Raw genomic sequence first — 27,982 nt, forward strand, 5'->3', positions numbered from 1 at the left:
AGACGGGAAACCCTCTCTTTATCCTCCAGTGCTGTTCACTCAAACCATAATTTCTTCTCTTTATCAGCAATTTTTTTTTAAACATTAATGCTTTACTCTGTTTTGAAATCAATACATGATTTTGGTCATATCTCAGAATTGTCAGTCTCAAACCATAATTTGTTTTCTTTATTAGCAGTTATTATTTTTTCAAATGTTGTGGGAGCTATTTGTTTGTTAATCTTTAGTTTTTGTTTGCTACTTGTAAGTAATATTTTTGTTTGATTATTTTAGAGGTTTGTTTCATTTAGAGTTCTTTAGCATTTTCTTTAGTTGTTTGTTTAGTTTAATTATTTCCCAGTTTAGTGTTTAGTTTGTCTAGTTATTATTTTGTTCATTTGTTTTGTTTCAGAATTTGGTTATGGACAACAGAGAGCATATAAGCAGAAGGGTAGGTGTAGGATCAGAATGCACCTGGGTGGGCCCATGGTTTTTTACCAGAGCAGGAGAGGTAGGATCCCTTTGGTCTTTGTTTGCTTGATTCTGGAAAAAAAAACAAAACATGAAAACCCATAAACTTTGGAATGGACATTGAATTTCTTCCGCCTGTGTACGTTACAAGCTCATGGTGCAAAGTGGCTCTTTGATTTACATTTTTGAAGTTTAGTTAAAGGTTACAGCGTATATTTTGACAAATGGCCACCACAAATGTTTAAATGTTTTACTCTGTTTTGAAATCAATGCAGAAATGGTATTGTACCTTTAACACAATCACACAGTGTTCGTGAAAGTACTGAAAATTGTGTGTTTGTTGGTGTTCTTTTGTTTAACGTAAGTGATGACAGTAGAGCTTTTTCTGCCCAGTTACCTTGATGCTAAATCTCTGAGCATTTAGATGCCTTTTATTCCCACTGCACTTTGTATTGTTGGTTTACTTCTATTTACAAAATCCAAAGACTGAGGTCACTGGAAGACAGCGGAGGTCTTTCATGCAATTTGTGTTATATTGTTCAGCTGAGATGGCCATGCCCATGAACGACTACTATAATATTATGTTCAAGTCAAATTGATTTTTAATGTTTTGTTGAGAGATCATTTTGTTAATCATGTACTATATCATCACTTCAGTTTTTATCATATGAGATCTTGTTTGACGTGGGAAAAGGAGGTGTGTCTGTCGGTGGTTATGCAAGAACAACTATCACAAGGCCCTTTGTACATACAGACTTTATAAAACAACAGGTATTTCAAGTGAAGAGGACAAAAGTCTTCAGAAGCTCAGATCTTCCTCCTGCTGCTGGTTCAACTCTCTTCAACAATGTGGCTTTATAATTTTTTACTGAGTTTTGACCTCAAAGCCATATTTCTGTTTATTTTTATTTTTATCCTAATTGCAGACTACCTCAAATACAAGAACCCTCCAAATTTTCCACCAGGACCGTTGGCTCTTCCCTTTGTTGGGAATTTCTTCAGTGTGGACAGAAAACATCCACACATTTATTTTACCAAGGTAAAGATTAATACACAGAAGGTTTCACCTTACAGTGCCTGTAATTATTAAGGAACAAAGATTAAAAGTGATATCATTGCTAAAGGCTTTTATTGATATGTTTAGTTTTGTTAAAGGTCTTTAAAAGTGATATCTACTTTTCTTTTCCATCAGTTTTTGCTGTGCACATTTTCATTTTGAAGTGTGAATTTTATTGAGACATTCTAATAATTTCCATTCATTCACCTTGAGAATGTACTGTAGCTTTAATGTTGCACACTTTCGGAAATGTGCATTTGACTGAATTTAAGACAAAAGTCCATATGATGCAGTAATGTGTTGTGGTTCATCACTGTTCCTTCATGTATTGTCTGCAGCTGGCTGACATCTATGGGAATGTGTTCAGCGTCCGCCTCGGTCGTGACAAGATGGTGTTTGTGTCTGGATACAAGATGGTGAAGGAAGCCATTGTGGCGCAAGGCGAGAACTTTGTGGATCGACCGTACAGTCCAATGATGGAGAGACTTTACTCGGGAACCAAAGGTGTACAAATCTGTCTTTTCTCTCATGCTGCAGAGAAATTACTTCCCCTGAACCATTAACCCTCTTTCCTCTGGATGCTTGTGTCTAGATGGTCTGTTCATGAGCAATGGTGAAGTATGGACGAGACAGCGGCGCTTTGCTTTGTCTACCTTACGTAGTTTTGGCCTGGGCAAAAACAGCCTCGAGCAGAGTATCTGTGAGGAGATCCGACACCTGCAGGAGGAGATTGAGAAGGAAAAAGGTGGCACACAATGAGAAAAAAATACAATTGTAGTTAGTCGCCTCAGCTCTTCAGCAATTGTCTAAACAGTGGACTCCTTTCCTCCAGGTGAACCATTCAGTCCAGCAGGCCTCTTCAACAACGCTGTGTCCAACATCATTTGCCGGCTGGTGATGGGGAAACGATTTGAATACAACGACCACAAATTCCAGAAGATGCTGAAGTATCTGTCTGAAGTTGCTTTTCTGCAAGGCTCTATATGGGGTACGGTAAGTCAGCCATATCTAGTGACTTCAGAGACAGCATTCTGGTGGGACTGCGGGAGACGATCTATAACCGCCTGAGAGGCCAGTGGCCATGCTTATAACTTGTCACCAAAGATGATGTGAGTGAAAGTTTCTCTCATCTACTTCTTTATTTCGAATAGCTGTATGAGTCATTCCCTGGAGTGATGAAGCACTTGCCAGGTCCTCACAACAAAATGTTCAGCCACTTCAATGCACTCCAAGACTTCATCACAGAGGAGGTGAAGAGTCACAAGAAGGACCTGGACTACAACAATCCCCGCGACTACATTGACACTTTCATCATTGAAATGGAGAAGGTATGTGAACAACTGCATTGAGCACATGTGATTTTTTTTTTTCCCCAACTCTGTTCCACCAAGTCCCGCCCCACTGTGTTTTAATTGGCTAGTGCTCGTTGGTCAGATAGCCTTGAGCTGACAGTACAAAGAGTGACAAAGCTCAAGTAGGGAGGAGGTTGTGGTGGATGAATGGATCAAACACAGGACTCATGCCGAAGATAAATCAAAGAGTGACTTATTATTTTCAGTTTTCAGTCACAGTTTGGTTATGTTTCGGCACCAAAACAAGTTGGTTAGGTTTCAGAAAAGATCAGGATTTGGCTTAAACTATACTCTTTGATGCTTGAATTTGAGGCGATAAGTACTAGCCGACAATATTGTACATACTGCACTGTGTAGGCCCTCCTGTCAATCAACTGTATCCTGTCTGCATTTCTGAACAGCACAAAGAGACTGACCTGGGCTTCACTGGGACCAACCTGGCCCTGTGCTCTCTGGATCTGCTCCTGGCTGGAACTGAGACAACATCTACCACTTTGCTGTGGGCTTTGGTTTTCCTCATCAAACACCCCGATATCCAGGGTAGGTGCCACACTAGGCCATATAATGAGCTACCTGAAAAACAACCATAGCCAGTGGAATTAGTGGACGGAACTTGTGGGTCTGAATGAGAAAGTGCCTTGAACTTGCATTCTTTCTAAGGGCCAGCAGGGGGTGACCTCACTGGTTGCAAAACAGATTGTATGCATGTTTATGAGAAAATCTGATTTTGACTATTTTGATTTATTACCTCAGTAAACAGTTTCCTCGTGATGTTTTAGTTACTGTGGGCCCATGTAGAACTGCATTATAAAGCAGGGTGTGCTTTAGGACATGGTTGCAAATCACTACCACAACTTGTCCTCATGTTCTCTGTCATATCAAATCAGGATACAGGCACAGCGATGCGTACCCATGGCAGGTCCATCCTCTCATCCAAACATGGGCACATCTGGCTCCAAAATGCCAAGGTTGCCACAACTCCAACCTCTAGGTTTAGAAATGGCAGTCACAAACCAATGGGTGACATCATGGTGGTTAGGTCCACTCTTTGTTATACAGTCAATGGAAACAACGCGGAAAGAACACCAAATGAGTATACAGCCATGCTAGCAGCTCTGCAGGACTGTACCTGTCAAGCAATCCAATTGCTGTTGAGATATTTCAGTCGGACCAAAGTGGTGCACTGACAGACCAACTGATTGCCAGTGGCATTGCTGTTAATGATAGGGATTGTTGGCATGCCTCATTTTCTCTTTTAATAGTTTACAAAAAGGATTTACTGGCATTTAATGGCAATATGTGATATGATTTGATCTCCACATCTACAAGTTAGTGGATAAACCTTTGAGGTAACAGAGCAGTTAAGGCATTCAGATTAATGTTTTCTTTGTAGCAATGTTCAGTTACTACGCCACAAGAAAAAATTCAAGGCAGCAACCTGTTGCCTTCAATCATCCTTGTTTGTAAGCAATCTTTGGAGAAAATGAACAGAGGGCTTCACAGTTTTTCAAGTCTGTCTTAAAGCAATACTCACATGTCCATTCCTTCAATTTTTTTTGTATTTCTAGATAAAGTCCAGGCAGAGATAGACAGAGTCATTGGACAGAACCGCCTGCCCTCCATGGCTGACAGAGCCAACCTGCCCTACACTGATGCCGTCATCCACGAGATCCAGAGGGTCGGAAATATTGTTCCTCTCAATGCACTCAGAATGGCCACCAAGGACACAACACTGGGTGGTTACTTCATACCCAAGGTGCATTTAGTACAGTCATTTTAAGTTTTAACAGATTTATGTCTGGAAAATTTTGGAGGAATGAAGGTGTTGTGTCAGCAATGCATGGTGTTAACATAAGGGTCTTGATTCTTAGGGTACATCCATATTGCCCAACTTGACCTCTGTGCTGTTTGACAAGACTGAATGGGAGACTCCAGACAGCTTCAACCCGGGACACTTCCTCGATGCTGAAGGAAAGTTTGTGAAGAGAGAAGCTCTCCTGCCTTTCTCTGCAGGTAAACCACATTCACCTCAATCTTTAGCACAACCTCAACCAGAATATAAGTGTTATCCTGAACTGTTAAAACTTCTGTGGACTCTTTAGGGAAACGTGTGTGTCTCGGAGAAGGCCTCGCCAAGATGGAGCTGTTCCTGTTTCTTGTCGGTTTACTACAGAAGTTCTCTTTCTCCGTTCCTGATGGAGTTGAGCTGAGTACAGAAGGAGTTACTGGAGGTACACGTGTACCACACCCCTACAAGGTTTATGCCAAGGCTCGCTGAATTATGCAGCATCTCACTCAACCACTTTACATCCAACTGATATGAAACAGATAAGACTTAAAATACTTCAGGTGGAGAGAAAACTGTCTTTGACTGTCAGCCTTTCACCGTTATATGATTGCCTCATGTAGCGAAGACCTGTTTATTGTCTCCGCCTCTACGTTTCAAAGCCCAAATACAAGCCTCTTTGAAAAAACATTACGTGCATGACTTCAGTATCTTTACAGACACCCTTTATAAGATGTTCCCTTTGCCTTTGTGATGTTGCAATGACAAAATGTATGAAGATTTCATAAATGTACATTCTTCAAGCTTACAAACTGTATTAGCTCAATTTTGTTAGGTCATGTATAAGCCATTATTTAATGAACTAAAATAATTAACAAATCATTTCAAAATGACTAATAAATGATATACTAATTTGTCACAAACCTTGTTTAAGTCATGGGTAAAAACACAACATAACATAGATTCATAGCTGCTGACATCTACTAACAACTGGAACTAACAATTTTGTATATAATTAATAGTTTGTTAGTAATTCATTTACTATTGCTGCAAATTTCACCATGACTGTCGAATTTTCTGCACACAAACTTAATTTTACATCAAGATTTTAATGACCAAGATTTACACATGGCAACATGAACACATAGTAAAAATAGCAAAAAAAAAAAAAAAAAAAAAAAAGACAGAGAGAGAGAAGAAGAAAAAGAGGAAGAAGAAGAAGAGGGTAAGCAATCCCTTCTGAACTAAACTTTGCTAGCACTCTAAGTAAAATCTGCCACAAGTCGATGGATGCGTGTGCACAACTGAAACAGACAAAATAAGAGAAACCATTTAACTTTGAAGCCTACTTACCCACAGTAGAAGCACAAATATCAAGGAAATATGACCAAATCAGATGGGTTTGCAGCTGCATGGAGAACAGAACAAAATCGACTTGCAGACGCGATGTCACGGAGAAGGGCGCGGTGGAACCGCGGGGTCACAACCACATGAGGTTTCAGTTTTTTTATTTAGTTAGTTAATCTACACTTCAGGTACAGGCTACTCATTTTGTGACTTTACTGCTGAAGAAAGAATTCAAGTAATTGCTTTGTTGTATTTAGGAGCTGCCTGTCGAGCGAGATCAAATGGTCTCAATGTGATTCAACAGAGGCCAACACATGTAAATTTCTGTCCTAAATAGTTAGTGCTGCAATTCAGTTTTCACCATCAATCTGCAGATTAGATTCATCATTCATCAATTTATTGTTTGGTCCATGAAATAACATAACAGTGAAAACTGACTGATCTTATGAATGTGCCCAGTGTGTGAACCATGTTTTTTTTATTTTTATTGTTTTGTAAATGAATGTTGAGATTGTTCTGTGTTGTGGGCTAAAGCCGAAATGAGGGCAAAGTGTCAGTTTGAGGTTTGTTTAATGGGCCCATTCAAGTTGGTTAAGTAACACAAGGAGTACTTATAGAAAAATATATTTTTGATATATTGTGTAGACCAAACAGTGTGGTTGAATGTTTTTTACTGATGTCAATTTCTGCCATAGTTTTGTATTTGAGTGAATGATTTACGAGATTTGTCGTCTGTCTGAATGGTTTTATAACAGCTCTGAAATGTTGCCTTCTCTTTCTGTGCGATTCCTCTATAACCAGAGTCATTCATTCATTTCAAAATGCAGAAAGTGTTACAGCTTACAATGTTATCTCCTATTAGGGAAAAAGAATGAGTATTTGCAATAGTGTAAAAATAAATCACTGACAGTCTGACTGATGTCAAGATAAGACTTCTGGTTAACCTGCATAGCTTTCAAAATAAAAGTGCAAAAAACACAGGAAGGTGTGAGTGTGTGTGTGTGTGTGTGTGTGTGTGTGTGTGTGTGTATGCACGTAGGTATATTATTTACAGTGTGGGGATTCACCTTTGTTACGGGGACAATATGTAAACCCTCATAATATAAACCATCAGGTTTAGGTTAAGGTTATGGTAAGTCTCCAAGAAATGAATGTAAGTCTATGTAAACTGCCTTTCCTGTCGCTCTCCAGCTATCACTATCAAAAATGACGTAGAAATATAACAACAACAACAACAACAACAAAAACAAAAAAACAAAAAACATCCATCTATGACTAAAATAAAAATTAGGCTGAGAGCACGGAGATGAGTGCATTTTCTGCTTCAGCATTGAAACCCTGCTAGTTTGCACCCTGGACCAGATTGAGGCTGCTACAGAAATAACTGCCAATACTTTACACTGGGCCCTCGTTTAGATTGCGACTCTGCTTCCTCAATCAGAGAAAGTCCAGATGGAGATCGACAGAGTGATCGAACAGTCGACAGACCCAACCTGCTTTATCCGGACGCTGTCATCCATGAGTCTCGAAGGATGGCAAATATTCTTCCCTTGGGATTCTCTAAAATGGCCAGTAAAGACACCACACTGGGAGAATACTTCATACCTAAGGTAAAGGAGTACAGCCAGAGCCACCCAGGGAAGGATAACAAGTTATAAAATTCATAAATTACTTCTACATAACTGATGCCAACGTTTTATAACTTGTTTTCCAGGGCCCAGCTATTAACACGATGCTTGAGTCTGTGCTCTATTTTTTTTAGTAGCTTTGTTGCACCTGATGGGGAAACCTGCCTTCACATATATCATTAGTACATCTGTGCGAGGTTACCCAGATTTTAAGGTCACAAATCACAGCTTTTTACTAATGTTATAGTTAATTTACACACACGCAAAGTTTACTGTGGCAGTGTTACTTTCTCACTCTGTGTGAAGACATTTAAACACACTTATACTTGGACAGATTCAGTATCTACTGTATTTATCTATCATTGGTCTGAAAAGCTTTCCTCTATGGGATCTCAGATAATTTTTGACTCAATAACTTGAGATATTCAGAAACTGTTGAGAAATCAAGTGTTAGATGACATAAAGAGCAAATCAGGTTTTGATCATTAGTCTTGAGCAACATGAGACCATGATCAAAGTCAAAGTCAAAGTGAACTTTACTGTCAACCAAACAATGCAGGTGGTTACACAGTGGATTGAAGTGCGTTTTCTCCATACTCCAATGTGCAAGTAATATATAACACACAACATATAACATAATAGTCCAAACAGACAACAGCACTGGACACAACGTATACAGACAGACAACGGACATATGATTTATGTATAATATTCACAGTGTGCCAGAGTATAGTCACATTTTGAGGTGTGTTATTGAGGTGCAATAATATAGGATGCAATATAGAAAGTGCAAGTGCAGAAGCAGCATGGGGATGCAATTGTAAACATGTATGATATTGTGCATATAGAGAGCATAGTGCAAAGTTATTTTAACTTATTTTGACAGTCAGTTGTTCTTTATTTGTGTAATGGTCATGGGATTTTCTTGAGTGATATATTGATAGGTGATAGTGATATATTTATGATATATTACACACTGGTATATTACAACACGATCTCTCACGCAAAGGCTCCAGAGTAATTACATGTGATTTGCTTCACGTCATAAAATCAAAGTCCGACACACAAATCAAAGCCTCAGTCTTAAATACAAGTCCATTAACCTCGATATTTATCATTGACTGAGTGAATGTTGATGCTATCTAAAAACTACTTGTATCAGGTTGGGTACTTGTCTTTGGAAATATTAGACGTCAGCACTGGAGAAAGATAACATTGATGAAAACATTTAAAATTAGCCTCTGTGATTTTGTTAGTACTAAATAAAAAAAAATGTATTCTGCTGTGTGCACATAACCTTGTATCTTCATCTGAAGCCATGTCAACATCATTTTCACAGATTATCAGCAAGGAGTCAAAAGACGAAGTAACACGATTAGACGAGAAACCATGAAATTCTCTGATTTTACCTTTAATTGAGGTGGCAGTCATCCAGTGCTGTCAACTCAAACCATAATTTTTTCTTTGTCAGCAATTTTTTTAAAAAATGTTTTAATGTTTTACTCTGTTTTGAAATCAATAAATGATTTTGGTCATATCCCAGAGTCGTCAGTTTGCATGAATTGATTAGCGACAGTTTGGAGAAGTCAGCCATTTGCTGAAATGGCGAGAACATGGAGGGAGTGGCGGTGAGCTTCACAAACTCAAATGCACAGACTCTTTTTGAAGTGACTCAGGCCAAAATGTTCACAGATGGTAACGTGTTAAAGTTTAATTCACGTTATGTTTAATCACGTTCGCTGGCTTTCTTCTTCACTCTCAGATGTGTCATCTGGTGTTCCCCATATTTGCCTGGAAGTTCCTGGAATTTCCCCTCGCGGGACTAATAAAGGAATATTGAATTGAATTGTTATCCAAAGTACAGGGCGTTAAGGGGATGTGAAGCCACTGACAGGCAACCAAAGAAACGCACCGTTAATTCACACGGAACTGCAGTTTCTCTGAGTTTGAACATTGTTGTGAACATTTAGGATTATCTAAGCACACTAGTCAAGACAATATATAATATAGGTCGAGTTGTTTTGAGACATTTCAATGCAGAAATGTTATTGTACCTTTAACACAATCACACAGTGTTTGTGAAAGTACTGAAAATTGTGTTTGTCTGTGTTCTTTGGTTTAACATAAGTGATGACAGTAGAAAAGAGCTTTTTCTGCCCAGTTACCTTGAGGCTAAATCTCTGAGCATTTAGATGCCTTTTATTCCCACCGCACTTCGTATCATTGGTTTATTTACAAAATCCAAAGTCTGAGGTCACTGGAAGACAGCGGAGGTCTTTCATGTAGTGTGTGTTATACTGTTCAGTCGAGATGGCCATGCCTATGAGCGACTGCTATAATATTGTTATGTTCAAGTAAAATTGATTTTTAATGTTTTGTTGAGAGATCATTTTGTTTATCATGTACTATATCATCACTTTAGTTTTTATCATATGAGATCTTGCTTGTCATGGGAAAAGGAGGTGTGTCTGTCGGTGGTTATGTAAGAACAACTATCACAAGGTCCGTTGTACATACAGACATTATAAAACAACAGGTATTTAAAGTGCGGACAAAAGCTCAGACCTTCCTCCTGCTGCTGGTTCAACTCTCTTCAACAATGTGGCTTTATAATTTTTTACTGAGTTTTGACCTCAAGGCGACATTCCTGTTTATTTTTATTTTTATCCTAATTGCAGACTACCTCAAATACAAGAACCCTCCAAATTTTCCACCAGGACCGTTGGCTCTTCCCTTTGTTGGGAATTTCTTCAGTGTGGACAACAAACATCCACACATTTATTTTACCAAGGTAAAGATTAATACACAGAAGGTTTCACCTTACAGTGCCTGTAATTATTAAGGAACAAAGATTAAAAGTGATATCATTACTAAAGGCTTTTATTGATATGTTTAGTTTTGTTAAAGGTCTTTAAAAGTGATATCTACTTTTGTTTTTCCATCAATTTTTGCTGTGCACATTTTCATTTTGAAGTGTGAATTTTATTGAGACATTCTAATAATTTCCACTCATTCACCTTGAGAATGTACTGTAGCTTTAATGTTGCACACCTTCGGAAATGTGCATTTGACTGAAATTAAGACAAAAGTCCATATGATGCAGTAATGTGTTGTGGTTCATCACTGTTCCTTCATGTATTGTCTGCAGCTGGCTGACATCTATGGGAATGTGTTCAGCGTCCGCCTCGGTCGTGACAAGATGGTGCTTGTGTCTGGATACAAGATGGTGAAGGAAGCCATTGTGGCACAAGCTGAGAACTTTGTGGATCGACCGTACAGTCCAATGATGGACAGACATTACTCGGGAACCAAAGGTGTACAAATCTGTCCTTTCTCTCATGCTGCAGAGAAATTACTTCCCCTGAACCATTAACCCTCTTTCCTCTGCATGCTTGTGTCTAGATGGTCTGTTCATGAGCAATGGCGAAATATGGAAGAGACAGCGGCGCTTTGCTTTGTCTACCTTACGTAGTTTCGGCCTGGGCAAAAACAGCCTCGAGCAGAGTATCTGTGAGGAGATCCGACACCTGCAGGAGGAGATAGAGAAGGAAAAAGGTGGCACATGATGAGAATAACATATAATTATAGTTAGTCGCCTCAGCTCTTGAGCAATTGTCTAAACAGTGGACTCCTTTCCTCCAGGTGAACCATTCAGTCCAGCAGGCCTCTTCAACAACGCTGTGTCCAACATCATTTGCCGGCTGGTGATGGGGAAACGATTTGAATACAACGACCACAAATTCCAGAAGATGCTGAAGTATCTGTCCGAAATTCTTTTTCTGCAAGGCTCTATATGGGGTACGGTAAGTCAGCCATATCTAGTGACTTCAGGGACAGCATTCTGGTGGGACTACAGGAGACGATCTGTAACCGTCTCTGAGGCCAATGGCCATGCTCATAACTTGTCACCAAAGATGATGTGAGTGAAAGTTTCTCTCATCTACTTCTTTATTCCGAATAGCTGTATGATTCATTCCCTGGAGTGATGAAGCTCTTGCCAGGTCCTCACAACAAAATGTTCAGCCACTTCAACGCACTCCAAGACTTCATCACAGAGGAGGTGAGGAGTCACAAGAAGGACCTGGACTGCAACAATCCCCGCGACTACATTGACACTTTCATCATTGAAATGGAGAAGGTATGTGAACAACTGCATTGAGCACGTGATTTTTTTCCCCCCAACTCTGTTCCACCAAGTCCCGCCCCAATGTGTTTTAATTGGCTAGTGCTCATTGGTCAGAAAGCCTTTAGCTGACAGTACAAAGAGTGACAAAGCTCAAGTAGGGAGGAGGTTGTGGTGGATGAATGGATCAAACACAGGACTCATACCGAAGATAAATCAAACAGTGACTTATTATTTTCAGTTTTCAGTCACAGTTCGGTTATGTTTCGGCACCAAAACAAGTTGGTTAGGTTTAGGAAACGATCAGGATTTGGCTTAAAATATACTCTTTGATGCTCAGATAGAGGCGATAAGTACTAGCCAACAATATTGTACACACTGCACTGTGTAGGCCCTCCTGTCAATCAACTGTATCTTGTCTGCATTTCTGAACAGCACAAAGAGACTGACCTGGGCTTCACTGAGACCAATCTGGCCCTGTGCTCTCTGGATCTGTTCCTGGCTGGAACTGAGACAACATCCACCACTTTGCTGTGGGCTTTGGTTTTCCTCATCAAACACCCCGATATCCAGGGTAGGTGCCACACTAGGCCATATAATGAGCTACCTGAAAACCACCATAGCCAGTGGAATTAGTGGACGGAACTTGTGGGTCTGAATGAGAAAGTGCCTTGAACTTGCATTCTTTCTAAGGGCCAGCAGGGGGCAACCTCACTGGTTGCAAAACAGATTGTATGCATGATTATGAGAAAATCTGATTTTGACTATTTTGATTTATTACCTCAGTAAACAGTTTCCTCATGAGTTTATGGTCTCATTTGCTTGTTTCAAGTCTTTTTCAATACAGCATGATGTTTAATTTAGTCACTGTAGGCCCATGTAGAACTGCATTATAAAGCAGGGTGTGCTTTACGGCATGGTTGCAAATCACTACCACAACTTGTCCTCATGTTCTCTGTCATATCAAATCAGGATACAGGCACAGCGATGCGTACCCATGGCAGGTCCATCCTCTCATCCAAACATGGGCACATCTGGCTCCAAAATGCCAAGATTGCCACAATGCCAACCTCTAGATTTAGAAATGGCAGTCACAAACCAATGGGTGACATCATGGTGGTTAGGTCCACTCTTTGTTATACAGTCAATGGAAACAACATGGAAAGAACACCAAATGAGTATACAGCCATGCTAGCAGCTCTGCGGGACTGTACTTATCAATCCATCCAATTGCTGTTGAGATTTTTCAGTCTGGACCAAAGTGGTGGACTGACAGACCAACTGATTGCCAGTGGCATTGCCACGCCACTAGCATGGCTAATGATAGGGATTGTTCATATGCCTCATTTTCTCTTTTAAAAGTTTACAAAAAGGATTTACTGGCATTTAATGGCAATATGTCCCGATTTGATCCCCACATCTGCAAGTTTGTGGATAAACCTTTGAGGTAACAGAGCAGTTAAGCCATTCAGATTAATGTTTTCTTTGTAGCAATGTTCAGTTACTACGCCACAAGAAAAAGTTCAAGGCAGCAACCTGTTGCCTTCAATCATCCTTATTTGTAAGCAATCTTTGGAGGAAAAGAACGAAAAACTTCACAATTTTTTTTTTCAAGTCTGTCTTAAAGCAATACTCACATGGCCATTCCTTCAATTTTCTTGTATTTCTAGATAAAGTCCAGGCAGAGATAGACAGAGTCATTGGACAGAACCGCCTGCCCTCCATGGCTGACAGAGCCAACCTGCCCTACACTGATGCCGTCATCCACGAGATCCAGAGGGTTGGAAACATTGTTCCTCTCAATGGACTCAGAATGGCCGCCAAGGACACAACACTGGGTGGTTACTTCATACCCAAGGTGCATTTAGTACAGTAATTTTAAGTCTTAACAGAATAATGTCTTGAAAGTTTTGGAGGAATGAAAGTGCTGTTTCAGCAATGCATGGTGTTAACATAAGGGTCTTGATTCTTAGGGTACATCCATATTGCCCAACTTGACCTCTGTGCTGTTCGACAAGACTGAATGGGAGACTCCAGACAGCTTCAACCCAGGACACTTCCTCGATGCTGAGGGAAAGTTTGTGAAGAGAGAAGCTCTCCTGCCTTTCTCTGCAGGTAAACCACATTCACCTCAATCTTTAGCACAACCTCAACCAGAATATAAGTGTTATCCTGAACTGTCAAACCTTCCTGTGGACTCTTTAGGGAAACGTGTGTGTCTTGGAGAAGGCCTCGCCAAGATGGAGCTGTTCCTGTTTCTCATCGGTTTACTACAGAAGTTCTCTTTCTCCGTTCCTGATGGAGTTGAGCTGAGTACAGAAGGAGTTACTGGAGGTACACGTGTACCACACCCCTACAAGGTTTATGCCAAGGCTCGCTGAATTCTGCAGCACCTCACTCAACCACTTTACATCCAACTGATATGAAACAGATAAGACTTCAAATACTTCAGGAGGAGAGAAAACTGTCTTTGACTGTCAGCCTTTCACTGTTATATGATTGCCTCATGTAGCGAAGACCTGTTTATTGTCTCTGCCTCTACGTTTAAAAACCCAAGTCCAGTTGCCCTTTAATACAAACATCCTTGAATAAACATGACCTGCATGACTTCAGTATCTTCACAGACACTCTTTATGAGATGTTCCCTTTGTCCTTGTATTTATTAATAACAAAATGTATGAAGATTTCCTAAAATATACATTCTTCAAGCATACAAACTGTATTGGTTCAACATAACAGATTCATGGCTGGTGACTTATCTACTAACAACTGGATGTAACAATTTTTGTATATAATTAATAGTTTGTTAGTGATTCATTTACTATTACATCTATTTAACACATAAATTGCTGCAATTTTCACCACTACTGTCGAATTTTCTGTTTCTGTTGTTTCTGTTTCTCTTTTTACATTAACATTTTAATTTACACCTGGTAACATGAACACATAGTAAAAATAGCTATTAAAAAAAAGGAAAGAAGGAGAAGATGAAGATGATGAAGAAGAAGAGGGTAAGCAATCCCTCCTGAACTAAACCTTGCTAGCACTCTAAGTAAAATCTGTCACAAGTCTATTTTTGATGGATGCGTGTGCACAATTGAAACAGACAAAATAAGAGAAACCATTTAACTTTGAAGCCTATTTACCCACAGTAGAAGCACAAATATCAAGGAAATATGACCAAATCAGCCGGGTTTGCAGCTGCATGGAGGACAGAACAAAATCGACTTGCAGACGCGATGTCATGGAGAAAGGCGCGGTGGAACCGCGGGGTCACAACCACATGAGGTTTCAGTTTTTTAGCTTTTAGCTCGCTCACCACAAAGCTTCCCTGCATACCACTGCCTCTGTCAAAATGCGGTCTTGTTAAAGCTGCTTGTTGGGCAAACAAACTCTTCCTGGGCGGGTTAACTTTATCCCAGCACATGTCCTTGTAGCTCAGTTTAGCATGTTTTAGCTGTAATGATGCTCGTTTAGCCTTTATCATCACTCTGAGCTCATCCCCACAAACTTACGCAGACACACTTTCTTGTCTTTTACTTCTATATATAAAAAATATTAATAAAGATCTCCTTTTCTCTTGGACAGCGCAACAATCCGCATTTACTTACGTTTTTTTAACAGGCGCCATGATGAAATGACGTTATTATCAAGCGACGCGTGCGTTGCGTTCAGAGACCACTCGGAAAAACGTGTTAATCTACACTTCAGGTACAGGCTACTCATTTTGTGACTTTACTGCTGAAGAAAGAATTCAAGTAATTTCGTTGTTGTATTTAGGAGCTGCCTGTCGAGTGAGATCAAACGGTCTCAATGTGATGTAAATGTGAGGCCAACGCATGTAAATTTCTGTCCTAAACAGTTAGTGCTGCAATTCAGTTTTCACCATCAATCTGCAGATTAGATTCATCATTCATCAATTTATTGTTTGGTCCATGAAATAACATAACAGTGAAAACTGACTGATCTTATGAATGTGCCCAGTGTGTGAACCATGTTTTTTTTATTTTTATTGTTTTGTAAATGAATGTTGAGATTGTTCTGTGTTGTGGGCTAAAGCCGAAATGAGGGCAAAGTGTCAGTTTGAGGTTTGTTTAATGGGCCCATTCAAGTTGGTTAAATAACACGAAGGGTACTTACATAAAAAATATATTACTGATATACTGTGTAGACCAAACAGTGTGGTTGAATTTGTTTTTTACTGATGTCAATTTCTGCCATAGTTTTGTATTTGAGTGAATGATTTACGAGATTTGTCATCTGTCGGAATGGTTTTATAACAGCTCTGAAATGTTGCCTTCTCTTTCTGTGCAATTCCTCTATAACCAGAGTCATTCATTTATTTCAAAATGCAGAAAGTGTTACAGCCAACCTACAATGTTATCTTGTATTAGGGAAAAGGAATAAGTATTTGCAATAGTGTAAAAATAAATCACTGACAGTCTGACTGATGTCAACATAAGACTTCTGGTTAACCTGCATAGCTTTCAAAATAAAAGTGCAAAAAACACAGGAAGGTGTGAGTGTGTGTGTGTGTGTGTGTGTATGCACATAGGTATATTATTTACAGTGTGGGGATTCACCTTTGTTACGGGGACAATATGTAAACCCTCATAATATAAACCATCAGGTTTAGGTTAAGGTTATGGTAAGTCTCCAAGAAATGAATGTAAGTCTATGTAAACTGCCTTTCCTGTCGCTCTCCAGCTATCACTATCAAAAATGACATAGAAATGTAACAACAACAACAAAAAAAAACAAAAAAAGAAAAACATCCATCTATGACTGAAATAAAAATTAGGCTGAGAGCACGGAAATGAGTGCATTTTCTGCTTCAGCATTGAAACCCTGCTAGTTTGCACCCTGGACCAGATTGAGGCTGCTACAGAAATAACTGCCAATACTTTACACTGGGCCCTCGTTTGGATTGCGACTCTGCTTCCTCAATCAGAGAAAGTCCAGGCAGAGACAGACAGAGTGATCGAACAGTCGACAGACCCAACCTGCTTTATCCGGACGCTGTCATCCATGAGTCTCGAAGGATGGCAAATATTCTTCCCTTGGGATTCTCTAAAATGGCCAGTAAAGACACCACACTGGGAGAATACTTCATACCTAAGGTAAAGGAGTACAGCCAGAGCCACCCAGGGAAGGATAACAAGTTATAAAATTCATAAATTACTTCTACATAACTGATGCCAACGTTTTATGACTTGCTTTCCAGGGCACAGCTATTAACACGATGCTTGAGTCTGTGCTCTATTTCTTAGTAGCTTTGTTGCACCTGATGGGGAAACCTGCCTTCACATATATCATTAGTACATCTGTGTGAGGTTACCCAGATTTTAAGGTCACAAATAACAGCTTTTTACTAATGTTATAGTTAATTTACACTCACACAAAGTTCACTGTGGATGTGTTACTTTCTCACTTTGTGTGAAGACATTTAAACACACTTATACTTGTACTGATTCAGCATTTATTTATCTATCGTTGGTCTGAAAATCTTCCCTCTATGGGATCTCAGATAATTTATCGAGTTGGTCAATAACTTGAGACATTCAGAAACTGTTGAGACATCAAGTGTTACATAATATAAAGAGCAAATCATGTTTTGATGACTGGTCTTGAGCAACATGAGACCATGATATATATTATGCATTCGTATATTACAACACGATCTCTCACGCAAAGGCTCCAGAGTAATTACACGTGATTTGCTTCATGTCATAAAATCAAAGCCTGAAGCACAAATCAAAGCCTCAGTTTCAAATACACATATATTAACCTCTATATCTATCATTGACTGAGTGAAAGTGTGATGCTATCTAAAAGCTACTATATTTTTCACATGTCCATGTAAAATGCATAAATGTTCTTTCTTTGCTTTTGCATCTAGGACAGGTTGGGTAGTTACCTTTAGAAATCTTATGCTTCCTCACTGGAGAAACTGGAAAAATAAGCCTCCTTGATTTTGTAAGTACTGAATGAAAAAATTATTCTGTTGTGTGCACATAACTTTGTATCTTCATCTGAAGCCATGTCTATGTCATCTTCACAGATTATCAATAAGGAAGCAGAAGACGAAGTAACAAAATTAGACGAGAAACCATGAAATTCTCTGATTTTGCCTTTAATTGAGGTGGCAGTCATCGCTTTATCCTCCAGTGCTGTTAACTCAAACCATAATTTTTTCGCGACAGTTTGGAGAAGTTGGGGTTTTGCTGAAATGGCGACAACATGGAGTCAACGGTGAGCTTCACAAACTTAAACACACAGACTGCAATTTCTGTCGCTGCAGGTCTCTGAATTGAAACAATAACAAAAGATGAGGTTGTGATGTAACACTGAATAATGGGAGATGTTTTCTTCATCGTTCAACAACTACCATCACCCATGAAAATCTTTTTTAAGTGACTCAGGTGCATTAACAGCACAGTGGATCAGCTAGATGCCTTTTATTCCCGCTGCACTTTGTATTGTTGGTTTAATTCTGTTTACACTATGAAAAACCAAACAAAGTCTCATATAAGTGAGTTGAGTTGGATGTGCTCATGGGAAAAGGAGGTGTGTCTGTCGGTGGTTATGTAAGAACAATGATCACAAGCCCCTTTGTACATTCAGACTTTATAAAACAACAGGTATTTCAAGTGAGGACAAAAGCTCAGACCTTCCTCCTGCTGCTGGTTCAACTCTCTTCAACAATGTGGCTTTATAATTTTTTACTGAGTTTTGACCTCAAGGCGACATTCCTTTTTATTTTAATTTTTATTCTAATTGCAGACTACCTCAAATACAAGAACCCTCCAAATTTTCCTCCAGGACCGTTGGCTCTTCCCTTTGTTGGGAATTTCTTCAGTGTGGACCAAAAACATCCACACATTTATTTTACCAAGGTAAAGATTAATACACAGAAGGTTTCACCTTACAGTGCCTGTAATTATTAAGGATCAAAGATTAAAAGTGATATCATTGCTAAAGGCTTTTAATGATATGTTTTAGTTTTGTTAGAGCTCTTTAAAAGTGATTTCTAGTTTTTGTTTCTCCATTAACCTTTGCTGTGCATATTTTCATATTAAAATAGGAATTTTATTGAGACATTCTAATACATTTAAATTTGATTGATCTGATTAATTTAATTGAACATACAGTTCAAGATTCATCACAGTATGAACAGTATGTGAATTTCCTATCAGGATAGTGGCATATGTGAACAATAACACATTTAATTTGGCAACGACCTAAAATAAAATGGAAGCCAGTCAATACTTTTTATTAATTCACCTTGAGAATGTACTGTAGCTTAAAGTTTGCACACTTTCGGAAATGTGCATTTGTATTTGACTGAATTGATGACTGAATTTGAATATATATAGAAACTAAAAGCAGATACTGACATCTGGTGGTGAAATTGTAAATACAAATGCATATTCTGATCTCTATGCACATTTGGCACAACAGGTGGCACATTTGTTCGTCATCCAAAAGTCCATATGATGCAGTAATGTGTTGTGGTTCATCACTGTTCCTTCATGTATTGTCTGCAGCTGGCTGACATCTATGGGAATGTGTTCAGCGTCCGCCTTGGCAGTGACAAGATGGTGTTTGTGTCTGGATACAAGATGGTGAAGGAAGCCATTGTGGCACAAGCCGAGAACTTTGTGGATCGACCGTACAGTCCAATGATGGACAGACTTTACTCAGGAACCAAAGGTGTACAAATCTGTCCTTTCTCTCATGCTGCAGAGAAATTACTTCCCCTGAACCATTAACCCTCTTTCCTCTGCATGCTTGTGTCTAGGTAGTGGTCTGTTCATGAGCAATGGTGAAACATGGAAGAGACAGCGGCGCTTTGCTTTGTCTACCTTACGTAGTTTCGGCCTGGGCAAAAACAGCCTTGAGCAGAGTATCTGTGAGGAGATCCGACACCTGCAGGATGAGATAGAGAAGGAAAAAGGTGGCACACAATAAGTATAAAGTACAGTTATAGTTTGTCGCCTCAGCTCTTCAGCAGCTGTCTAAACAGCGGACTCCTTTCCTCCAGGTGAACCATTCAATCCAGCAGGCCTCTTCAACAACGCTGTGTCCAACATCATTTGCCGGCTGGTGATGGGGAAACGATTTGAATACAACGACCACAAATTCCAGATGATGCTGAAGTATCTGTCTGAAGTTCTTTTTCTGCAAGGCTCTATATGGGGTCTGGTAAGTCAGCCACATCTGGTGACTTCAGAGACAGTATTCTGGTGGGACTGCGGGAGACGATCTGTAACCGTCTCTGAGGCCAATGGCCATGCTCATAACTTGTCACCAAAGATGATGTGAGTGAAAGTTTCTCTCATCTACTTCTTTATTCCGAATAGCTGTATGAGTCATTCCCTGGAGTGATGAAGCACTTGCCAGGTCCTCACAACAAAATATTCAGCCACTTCAACGCGCTCCAAGACTTCATCACAGAGGAGGTGAAGAGTCACAAGAAGGACCTGGACTGCAACAATCCCCGCGACTACATTGACACTTTCATCATTGAAATGGAGAAGGTATGTGAACAACTGCATTGCGCTTATGTGATTTTTTTCCCCCAACTCTGTTCAACCAAGTCCCGCCCTACTGTGTTTTAATTGGCTAGTGCCCGTTGGTCAGAAAGCCTTTAACTGACAGTACAAAGAGTGACAAAGTTCCAGTAGGAGGGAGGTTGTGGTGGACGAATGGATCAAACACAGGGCTATCATGCTGGAGAGTGGGGATTGCATCCCATGTGAAACCAAACACTTATTATTTTCAGTTTTCAGTCACAGCTTGGTTACATTTAGGCACCAAAACAAGTTGGTTAGGTTTAGGAAAAGATCAGGATTTCGCTTAAAATATACTCTTTGATGCTCAAATAGAGGCAATAAGCACTAGCCAATCACAGCACAGGATGGCAGTGGTAGGCAGAAAAAACAATAATGTACACACTGTGTAGCCCCTCCAATCAATCAACTGTATCCTGTCTGCATTTCTGAACAGCACAAAGAGACCGACCTGGGCTTCACTGAGACAAATCTGGCCCTGTGCTCTCTGGATCTGTTCCTGGCTGGAACTGAGACAACATCCACCACTTTGCTGTGGGCTTTGGTTTTCCTCATCAAACACCCGGATGTCCAGGGTAGGTAACACACTTGTCCCAAAAATGAGCTACCTGAAAAACAACCATAGACAGTGGAATTAGTGGACGCAACTTGAACTTGCATTCTTTCTAAGGGCCAGCAGGGGCGAATGAACTGGTGGCCAAACTAGATCAGATAGAGGCATAGCAAGGCTTAAAAATGGCAGTCCAAAAAACAATGATTGACATCGTGGTGGCTACATCCACTGTTTATTATACAGTCAATGGACACAACATGGAAAGAACACCAAATGAGTATACAGCCATGCTAGCAGCTCTGCAGGACTGTACCTATCAATCCATCCAATAGCTGTTGAGATATTTCAGTCTGGACCAAAGTGGTGGACTGACAGACCAACCAATATTGCCATGCCACTAGCATAGCTGATGATAGGGATTGTTCACATACCTCATTTTCTCATTTAAAAGTTTACAAAAAGGATTTATTGGCATTAATGACAATATGTCCTGATTTGATCCCCACATCTGCAAGTTAGTGGATAAAACTTTGAGGTAACAGAGCAATTGAGCCATTCAGATAAATGTTTTCTTTGTAGCAATGTTCAGTTCAGGAAGCAAAAACTACCTGCACAAGAAAAAGTTCAAGGCAGCAACCTGTTGCCTTCAATCATCCTTATTTATAAGCAACTTTGGAGGAAATGAACGAAAAACTTCAGTTTTTTTTTTTTTTCAAGTCTGTCTTAAAGCAATACTCACAAGCCCATTCCTTCAATTTTCTTGTATTTCTAGATAAAGTCCAGGCAGAGATAGACAGAGTCATTGGACAGAACCGCCTGCCCTCCATGGCTGACAGAGCCAACCTGCCCTACACTGATGCCGTCATCCATGAGATCCAGAGGGTTGGAAACATCGTTCCTCTCAGTGCACTCAGAAAGGCCGCCAAGGACACAACACTGGGTGGTTACTTCATACCCAAGGTGCATTTAGTACAGTCATTTTAAGTCTTAATTATCTCCTGAAAGTTTTGGAGGAATGAAAGTGTTGTTTCAGCAATACATGGTGTTAACGTAAAGGTCTTGTTTCTTAGGGTACATCCTTGATGCCCAATCTGACCACCGTGCTGTTTGACAAGACTGAATGGAAGACTCCAGACAGCTTCAACCCAGGACACTTCCTCGATGCTGAGGGAAAGTTTGTGAAGCGAGAATCTTTCCTGCCTTTCTCTGCAGGTAAACCTCAATCACCTCAATCTTTAGCACAACCTCAACCAGAATATAAGTGTTATCCTGAACTGTTAAACCTTCTGTGGACTCTTTAGGGAAACGTGTGTGTCTCGGAGAAGGCCTCGCCAAGATGGAGCTGTTCCTGTTTCTTGTCGGTTTGCTACAAAAGTTCTCTTTCTCCGTTCCTGATGGAGTTGAGCTGAGTACAGAAGGAGTTACTGGAATTACACGTGTACCACACCCCTACAAGGTTTATGCCAAGGCTCGCTGAATTCTGCAGCATCTCACTCAACCACTTTACATCCAACTGATGTGAAACAGATAAGACTTAAAACAGTTCAGAAGAGAAAACTGTCTTTGACTGTCATTCTTTCACTCTTCTGACTGACCTGGTTATTGTCTCTGCCTCTATGTTTTGAAACATTTTTAAGTTTCTCCAACCAAGTCCAGTTGCCCTTTGATACAGCCCTACTTGGATAACCATGACCTGGATGACTTGAGTATCTTCACAGATACTGCTTAAAAGATGTTCCCTTTGTCCTTGTATTTGTTAATGACAACATGTATAAAGATTTCATGAACATACATTCTTCAAGATTAGAACCTGTATTGGTTAAATTTTCTCTATAGTAATGATGATCAGTTATGTCATGTATAAGCCATTAGTTAATATGGGATCATTAACAAACTATTTCAACACATTTGCTAATAAGTAATAAATGATTAGTTGATTTGTGTCACAAACCTAAGTCATTATTAAAAACTAAACATGACATACATTCATGGCTGGTGACTTATCTACAAGCAACTGGAGGAAACAAATAATTGGTATATAATTAATTGTTTGTTATTATTTTAATTACTATTGCAACTGTGACTAATTAGCCGACTAATTTTTAGAAGTAAAAAATTACTTTGGAGATATCTAGTGGTACTGTCAAGAATGACAGTAGCAATGCATGCTGTACAGCATAACATACATAACGTTACACATAAAAACAATAAAAACACTGGCTCCAACAAGCGTCTTTCATGCTTTCGCGACCACCGTAGGGGAGGGGAGGGAGAGACAAAGGGTGCTCAGTTGGTTGCTAACTGCAACCTCATCACTACATGCCAACAAATCCTACAAACTGGACCTTTAAAAGCTCATTAACACACAGAAGTAGAAAGAACAACTTCCCAACTCTGGGAATGGAACAATCCAAGGAGTATGAGAAAGAAATTAAACTACCCTCCTCTGTAGATATGCTGCTCACTTCTGCTTAAAGCTAGAAGCTCAAGGCTACATTAGCCGCTACTACCATAACTTCCCATCTGCAATTTTATATAAGATCAGTAAAGTTCACTTTAAAGCATGACTATCGAATCGCATTGCGCTGTTTGTGGCTCGTAAATAACTCTTTTAAAGTCCCTTCTCCTTTCTGGCACAACAAAATGTGAGAGACCTTTTGACAGCAGACATTTTAGCTTGTCCTGGCAGGACACACACAGGAGTAACGTGTAACGTTAAAAATGTCCGCACTCCATTTAGATGAGGTAGTTCCAGGGTCCAGTAGCCTCTGTTGCATCAGCCATACATTAAGTACTCTACTTTGGTGTAAAGTCCAAATTAACCAAGTTTTCACTACAAGTGCTATTCTAAATGCATTTTGTTACCACATTGTCTCTTGTGCTCAGTCGTCTTTGAACAGTTTGTTATGCTATAGTGAACAGACTGATGGCTAAAAATAGCTAACGTTAATCACCAAACAACAACAAAAACCATCATGATTAGCGTAGTGGTAACCACACTACAGCTAACACAAAATAACAACAGTGGCGTAAAGTGATAAAACCATCAACTACAACATAGGGTAATATAACAGTACCCTATTATCAGACAGATGAAACTGTAATGTTACAACAAACACATCATGATAGCCTACAATGGCAAATTTTTAATTAGCAGTTCTTAATTAGAAAGTTACCTAACCACATATTTGCTTACATTATGTTCAATTTAGTCAAGTTAGCTAGCTAGCTAACCTGTAATATGGTATAATGCTATGTTGACGTAAGTCTATGTACTGTTACAGGAGCAGTTCATGTACCATCATTGGTATAATTTGCTTCTACTCATGCTCCAAGTTATCCCAGACAGAAATTTCTACAGTGTCATCAGACTTTTGCACAAATCTGCATATTTTTGGTGATCTACTTGCTGCATTAAGGTGAGAAATAATAAGAGGTGGACAGAATTTACATGCCACAATTAGTTGGAAATGAAATACATTATATACTGTTTGACTGACAGAGGCTGACATCTCAGAGAACAATTTAGTCTAAAATTAACTTCTGATGTGTATGACTATTTTTGTTCACTGCCCTTTACGATGTCCTTTTGTAATGGTGTGAAAGATTAGGACAGTTATTAGCATATTCTTAGTCTGTGTTTGGTTAATGGAGGGCTGTCCCCTCTCACACATTGATCATTGTGTCTTCATAAGCTGTGAGTCAGCAGAGTACCAGCCCATCTCTAACTAGAAATTGATGTTGATCCTTCGCAGTGCCTTGCTCCTCTCCTCTGCTTCACAATGTGGCTGTGTGATTTATTTCTGTGGCTTGACGTGAAGGGTTTGCTGATTTTTATTTTTGCTGTCCTCCTCATCGTGTATTTTCTGAACAAAAAGGATCCACCTAACTTTCCACCAGGACCACGAGCTCTCCCTCTTTTAGGAAACATTTTCAGCATTGAATCTAAGCAGCCTCACATTTACCTAACCAAGGTAAGATGACAGAATCATATTTTCATATTATGCAGTCGTGTTTTTGCGATTCTGAAAATTCCATGAAAAAGCTACATGTTCAGTAGTGAATCTCCTGTTTTAGTGTGCCTAGAGACAGGTCCTAAAAAAATCAGTTAGAATGTGCTCCAACAGAATATTAACATGTTTATGGAAGAAAACAATGCTGAAAACCTGCTGATTGTCATCGTCACAGTGTCACAGACATAATTGCTCTGAAATATGCATCTTATCCGAGTCACATGTTAAACAACAGGCCACTTATTCTCTACTCCTGCATCCACAGCTTGCTGATGTTTATGGGAATGTGTTCTGCATTCGCCTGGGAAGACACAAAACAGTGTTTGTGTCTGGGTGGAAGATGGTGAAGGAAGCCATAGTGACACAAGCCGACAACTTTGTGGACCGGCCCTACAGCCCGATGGTGACCCGGATTTATTCAGGGAACTCCGGTGAGTCACACACACGTACCAGCGCATCATTGTTAAAGCAGTAATCCTGCCTCCTGATCCCTGCCTGAGTAACATCATGTGGTTTTTCTCTGCATCAGCGGGTCTGTTCTTCAGTAATGGGGACGTGTGGAGGAGACAGCGACGTTTTGCCATGTCCACGTTGCGTACTTTTGGTCTCGCCAAAAGCTCCATGGAGCAGAGCATCTGTGAAGAGAGTCGTCATCTGCAGAAGGCGATGGAGAAGGAGAAAGGTTGGCAAAAACAACAAAATATAACAGGATGAGAAGCAAAAATACACAGTGTACTGTGACTGAAGATATTTCTTCTGTTCAGGTGAGCCATTTGACCCTGCGCCCCTCTTAAACAGCGCTGTAGCCAACATCATCTGCCAGATAGTGTTTGGGAGACGGTTTGACTACAGTGACCACAACTTCCAGAGCATGCTGAACAACCTGACTGAGATGGCCTATCTGGAAGGCTCCATATGGGCTCTAGTAAGATGCTCTGACACAACAAACAACCTCACATGGCTTTGTCCATTTAAATTTGCGGATACACATTCAAAAAAGCCAGTATGAAAGTGCAACTGACTTTGGAAACAATGCAGATGAAAGTGTCAATCAGAAAATAATGTTAACTGAAGTGAAGTCTTTACACCACTGAATGAGTCCTGTTCCCTCTCCAAACAGCTGTATGATGCCTTCCCTGCACTGATGAAACGCCTGCCGGGGCCTCACAATGGCATCTTCAGCAACTCCAAATGTTTGGAGGCATCCATCAGGAGAGAGATAGAGAGGCACAAGTTGGACCTGGACCCCAGCAACCCACGAGATTACATCGACACCTTCCTGATAGAAGAGAGAGTATGGTGTTCACAATCAGTCATTATATATGAGAACCAAAAGCTTATAAAAACATACTGACCTGTCTCTCCACTCTGCCTGACAGCGCAACAGAAACAGTCAACTGGGTTTTGACGATGAAAACCTGGTTCTGTGTTGTCTGGATCTGTTCCTGGCTGGTAGTGAAACCACCTCGAAGACCCTGCAGTGGGGCCTCATCTACCTCATCAAGAGCCCTCATATCCAGGGTGGGTGTTCAGACAAGAGTCCCACAGCAGGAAATAGATGATAGCAGAGAAAGAACATGTTGCAGATCAAATGGTCACTTTGACTGATAAATCTTTTTATTTCACCTCCCAGACAAAGTGCAGGCAGAGATAGACCGAGTGATCGGACAGAACCGCCGGCCCACCATGGCTGATAGACCCAACCTGTCCTACACTGACGCCGTCATCCATGAGATCCAGAGGATGGGAAACATTGTTCCTCTCAATGGACTCAGAATGGCCGCCAAGGACACGACACTGGGCCGATTCTTTATACCAAAGGTGCATCTACTTACAGCCTACAGCAGCAAAGGAATCCAAACTGCCAGTCTATCACTCATGTGTTTATTAGAAAGCTGATGTGTAGTTTTGTGCAGTTTGTGTGTCTGAAATTTATCAGTGTGGGAAAAGTCAGTTAACGTTCACAGCCTCATTTCTTTGTGTGTTTTTGCATGACTTATCTTGCATTCCTCGTTTTCACTATTTGATGATGGCGCTGTCTTCAAAAGGTATTTAGTGTGCGCAGAGGCCAGTGTTTGTTATTACTTTCGGCTGAAGATTAAATGTACAACAAAAAATCCCACTGAAATATATATACACACTTCAGACTGCTTATGGAATAACAATTACTTCTAATCCACGTACAGCGACTTCTGGCATTTCCTGGGATGATAATCCGTCTGGTTCATTGCAAAAGCCTTGGCCCTCACTGGCTTGCTGGTTAAGCTCCCTGTTGTTATGAAATGGAATCATTTCTCACCCCCTAAATTCAAAGATTGGATCAAAAGGTCCTGAACCGAATCACGCTGGAGAAAATACTGCACAGAAAGCTCCTGAAAAACCTTACGTACAGTCTGGAAGCCCTTTCTGCGAACCATGAAATCCTTGACACTGAGGGATCTAAATTTCTTATTGAGCTTATCCACATAAGCCAAAACCTCAATTCTTAACTCTGAGAAAACTGACATGTTGACAGTAAACAAACTGTGGCTGCACCATCGCTCTTATCTTTTTGTATAAAAATCCTAAATTGTCTGCGATCTCTTTGTGCAGGGAACCTCTGTGATGCCCAACCTGACCTCCGTGCTGTTTGACAAGAATGAATGGGAAACGCCCGACACCTTTAACCCTGAACACTTCCTGGATGCTGAAGGGAAGTTTGTGAGGAGGGATGCATTTTTACCTTTCTCTGCGGGTAACTTTCACATTTGATGAGTCTGAGTTTGACTAATGACTGAATTTTGAGCTTGCCTTCATTCTCTTTCATTTGTGCTTGTTCCTCCAGGAAAGCGGGCATGTTTGGGTGAAGGCCTGGCCCGAATGGAGCTGTTCCTGTTTTTCGTCAGTTTGTTTCAGAAATTTCATTTTTCCACTCTGGACGGGGTTGAGCTGAGTACAGAAGGGATCACTGGAGCCACGCGCACACCGTACCCCTTTAAGATCTACGCCAAAGCCCGCTGAGCCTGCAACCTGATCTCTACTCTGGACTGTGTGCTGCAGTAAAACCAAACTGCGCTCAGTTTTCTTATCAACGCCATTTAAACTTTTAAGCAGTCCAGTG

At 40.2% G+C, this 27,982-nt stretch overlaps 3 protein-coding genes and 1 long non-coding RNA gene across 4 annotated transcripts; 3 read left to right on the top strand and 1 right to left on the bottom strand.

Annotated features, from left to right (window-relative positions):
- The first annotated feature begins 1,297 nt into the window (after positions 1-1,297).
- LOC143318699 (uncharacterized) lies at positions 1,298-14,124 on the top strand. The gene is made up of 18 exons (XM_076727162.1): positions 1,298-1,489; positions 1,846-2,011; positions 2,100-2,252; positions 2,340-2,500; positions 2,659-2,835; positions 3,261-3,399; positions 4,428-4,615; positions 4,731-4,872; positions 4,962-5,128; positions 10,157-10,411; positions 10,769-10,934; positions 11,023-11,175; positions 11,263-11,423; positions 11,582-11,758; positions 12,179-12,317; positions 13,414-13,601; positions 13,717-13,858; positions 13,949-14,124. The coding sequence occupies exons 1-18, from the start codon at positions 1,298-1,300 to the stop codon at positions 14,122-14,124; spliced, it is 3,042 nt and encodes a 1,013-aa protein (XP_076583277.1).
- Positions 14,125-17,871: 3,747 nt separating this feature from the next.
- Positions 17,872-25,557, bottom strand: LOC143318195 (uncharacterized). Its single transcript, XR_013076994.1, has 3 exons — positions 25,333-25,557; positions 20,768-20,924; positions 17,872-19,672 (listed from the first exon to the last, which is right to left on the bottom strand). It is a non-coding gene; the product is annotated as an uncharacterized LOC143318195 (long non-coding RNA).
- On the top strand, positions 18,448-22,346 carry LOC143318193 (cytochrome P450 2J4-like). Its single transcript, XM_076726260.1, has 9 exons — positions 18,448-18,639; positions 19,291-19,456; positions 19,545-19,700; positions 19,788-19,948; positions 20,107-20,283; positions 20,753-20,891; positions 21,642-21,829; positions 21,940-22,081; positions 22,171-22,346. Exons 1-9 carry the CDS (start codon positions 18,448-18,450, stop codon positions 22,344-22,346), a joined length of 1,497 nt encoding a protein of 498 aa, XP_076582375.1.
- LOC143318194 (cytochrome P450 2J6-like) lies at positions 24,650-27,882 on the top strand. The gene is made up of 9 exons (XM_076726261.1): positions 24,650-24,843; positions 25,148-25,313; positions 25,412-25,564; positions 25,647-25,807; positions 26,003-26,176; positions 26,262-26,403; positions 26,516-26,703; positions 27,475-27,616; positions 27,707-27,882. Exons 1-9 carry the CDS (start codon positions 24,652-24,654, stop codon positions 27,880-27,882), a joined length of 1,494 nt encoding a protein of 497 aa, XP_076582376.1. The 5' UTR covers positions 24,650-24,651.
- Positions 27,883-27,982: the final 100 nt, after the last annotated feature.

Source organism: Chaetodon auriga, chromosome 3, assembly GCF_051107435.1.
Source record: "Chaetodon auriga isolate fChaAug3 chromosome 3, fChaAug3.hap1, whole genome shotgun sequence".
NCBI classification, from domain to species: domain Eukaryota; kingdom Metazoa; phylum Chordata; class Actinopteri; order Chaetodontiformes; family Chaetodontidae; genus Chaetodon; species Chaetodon auriga.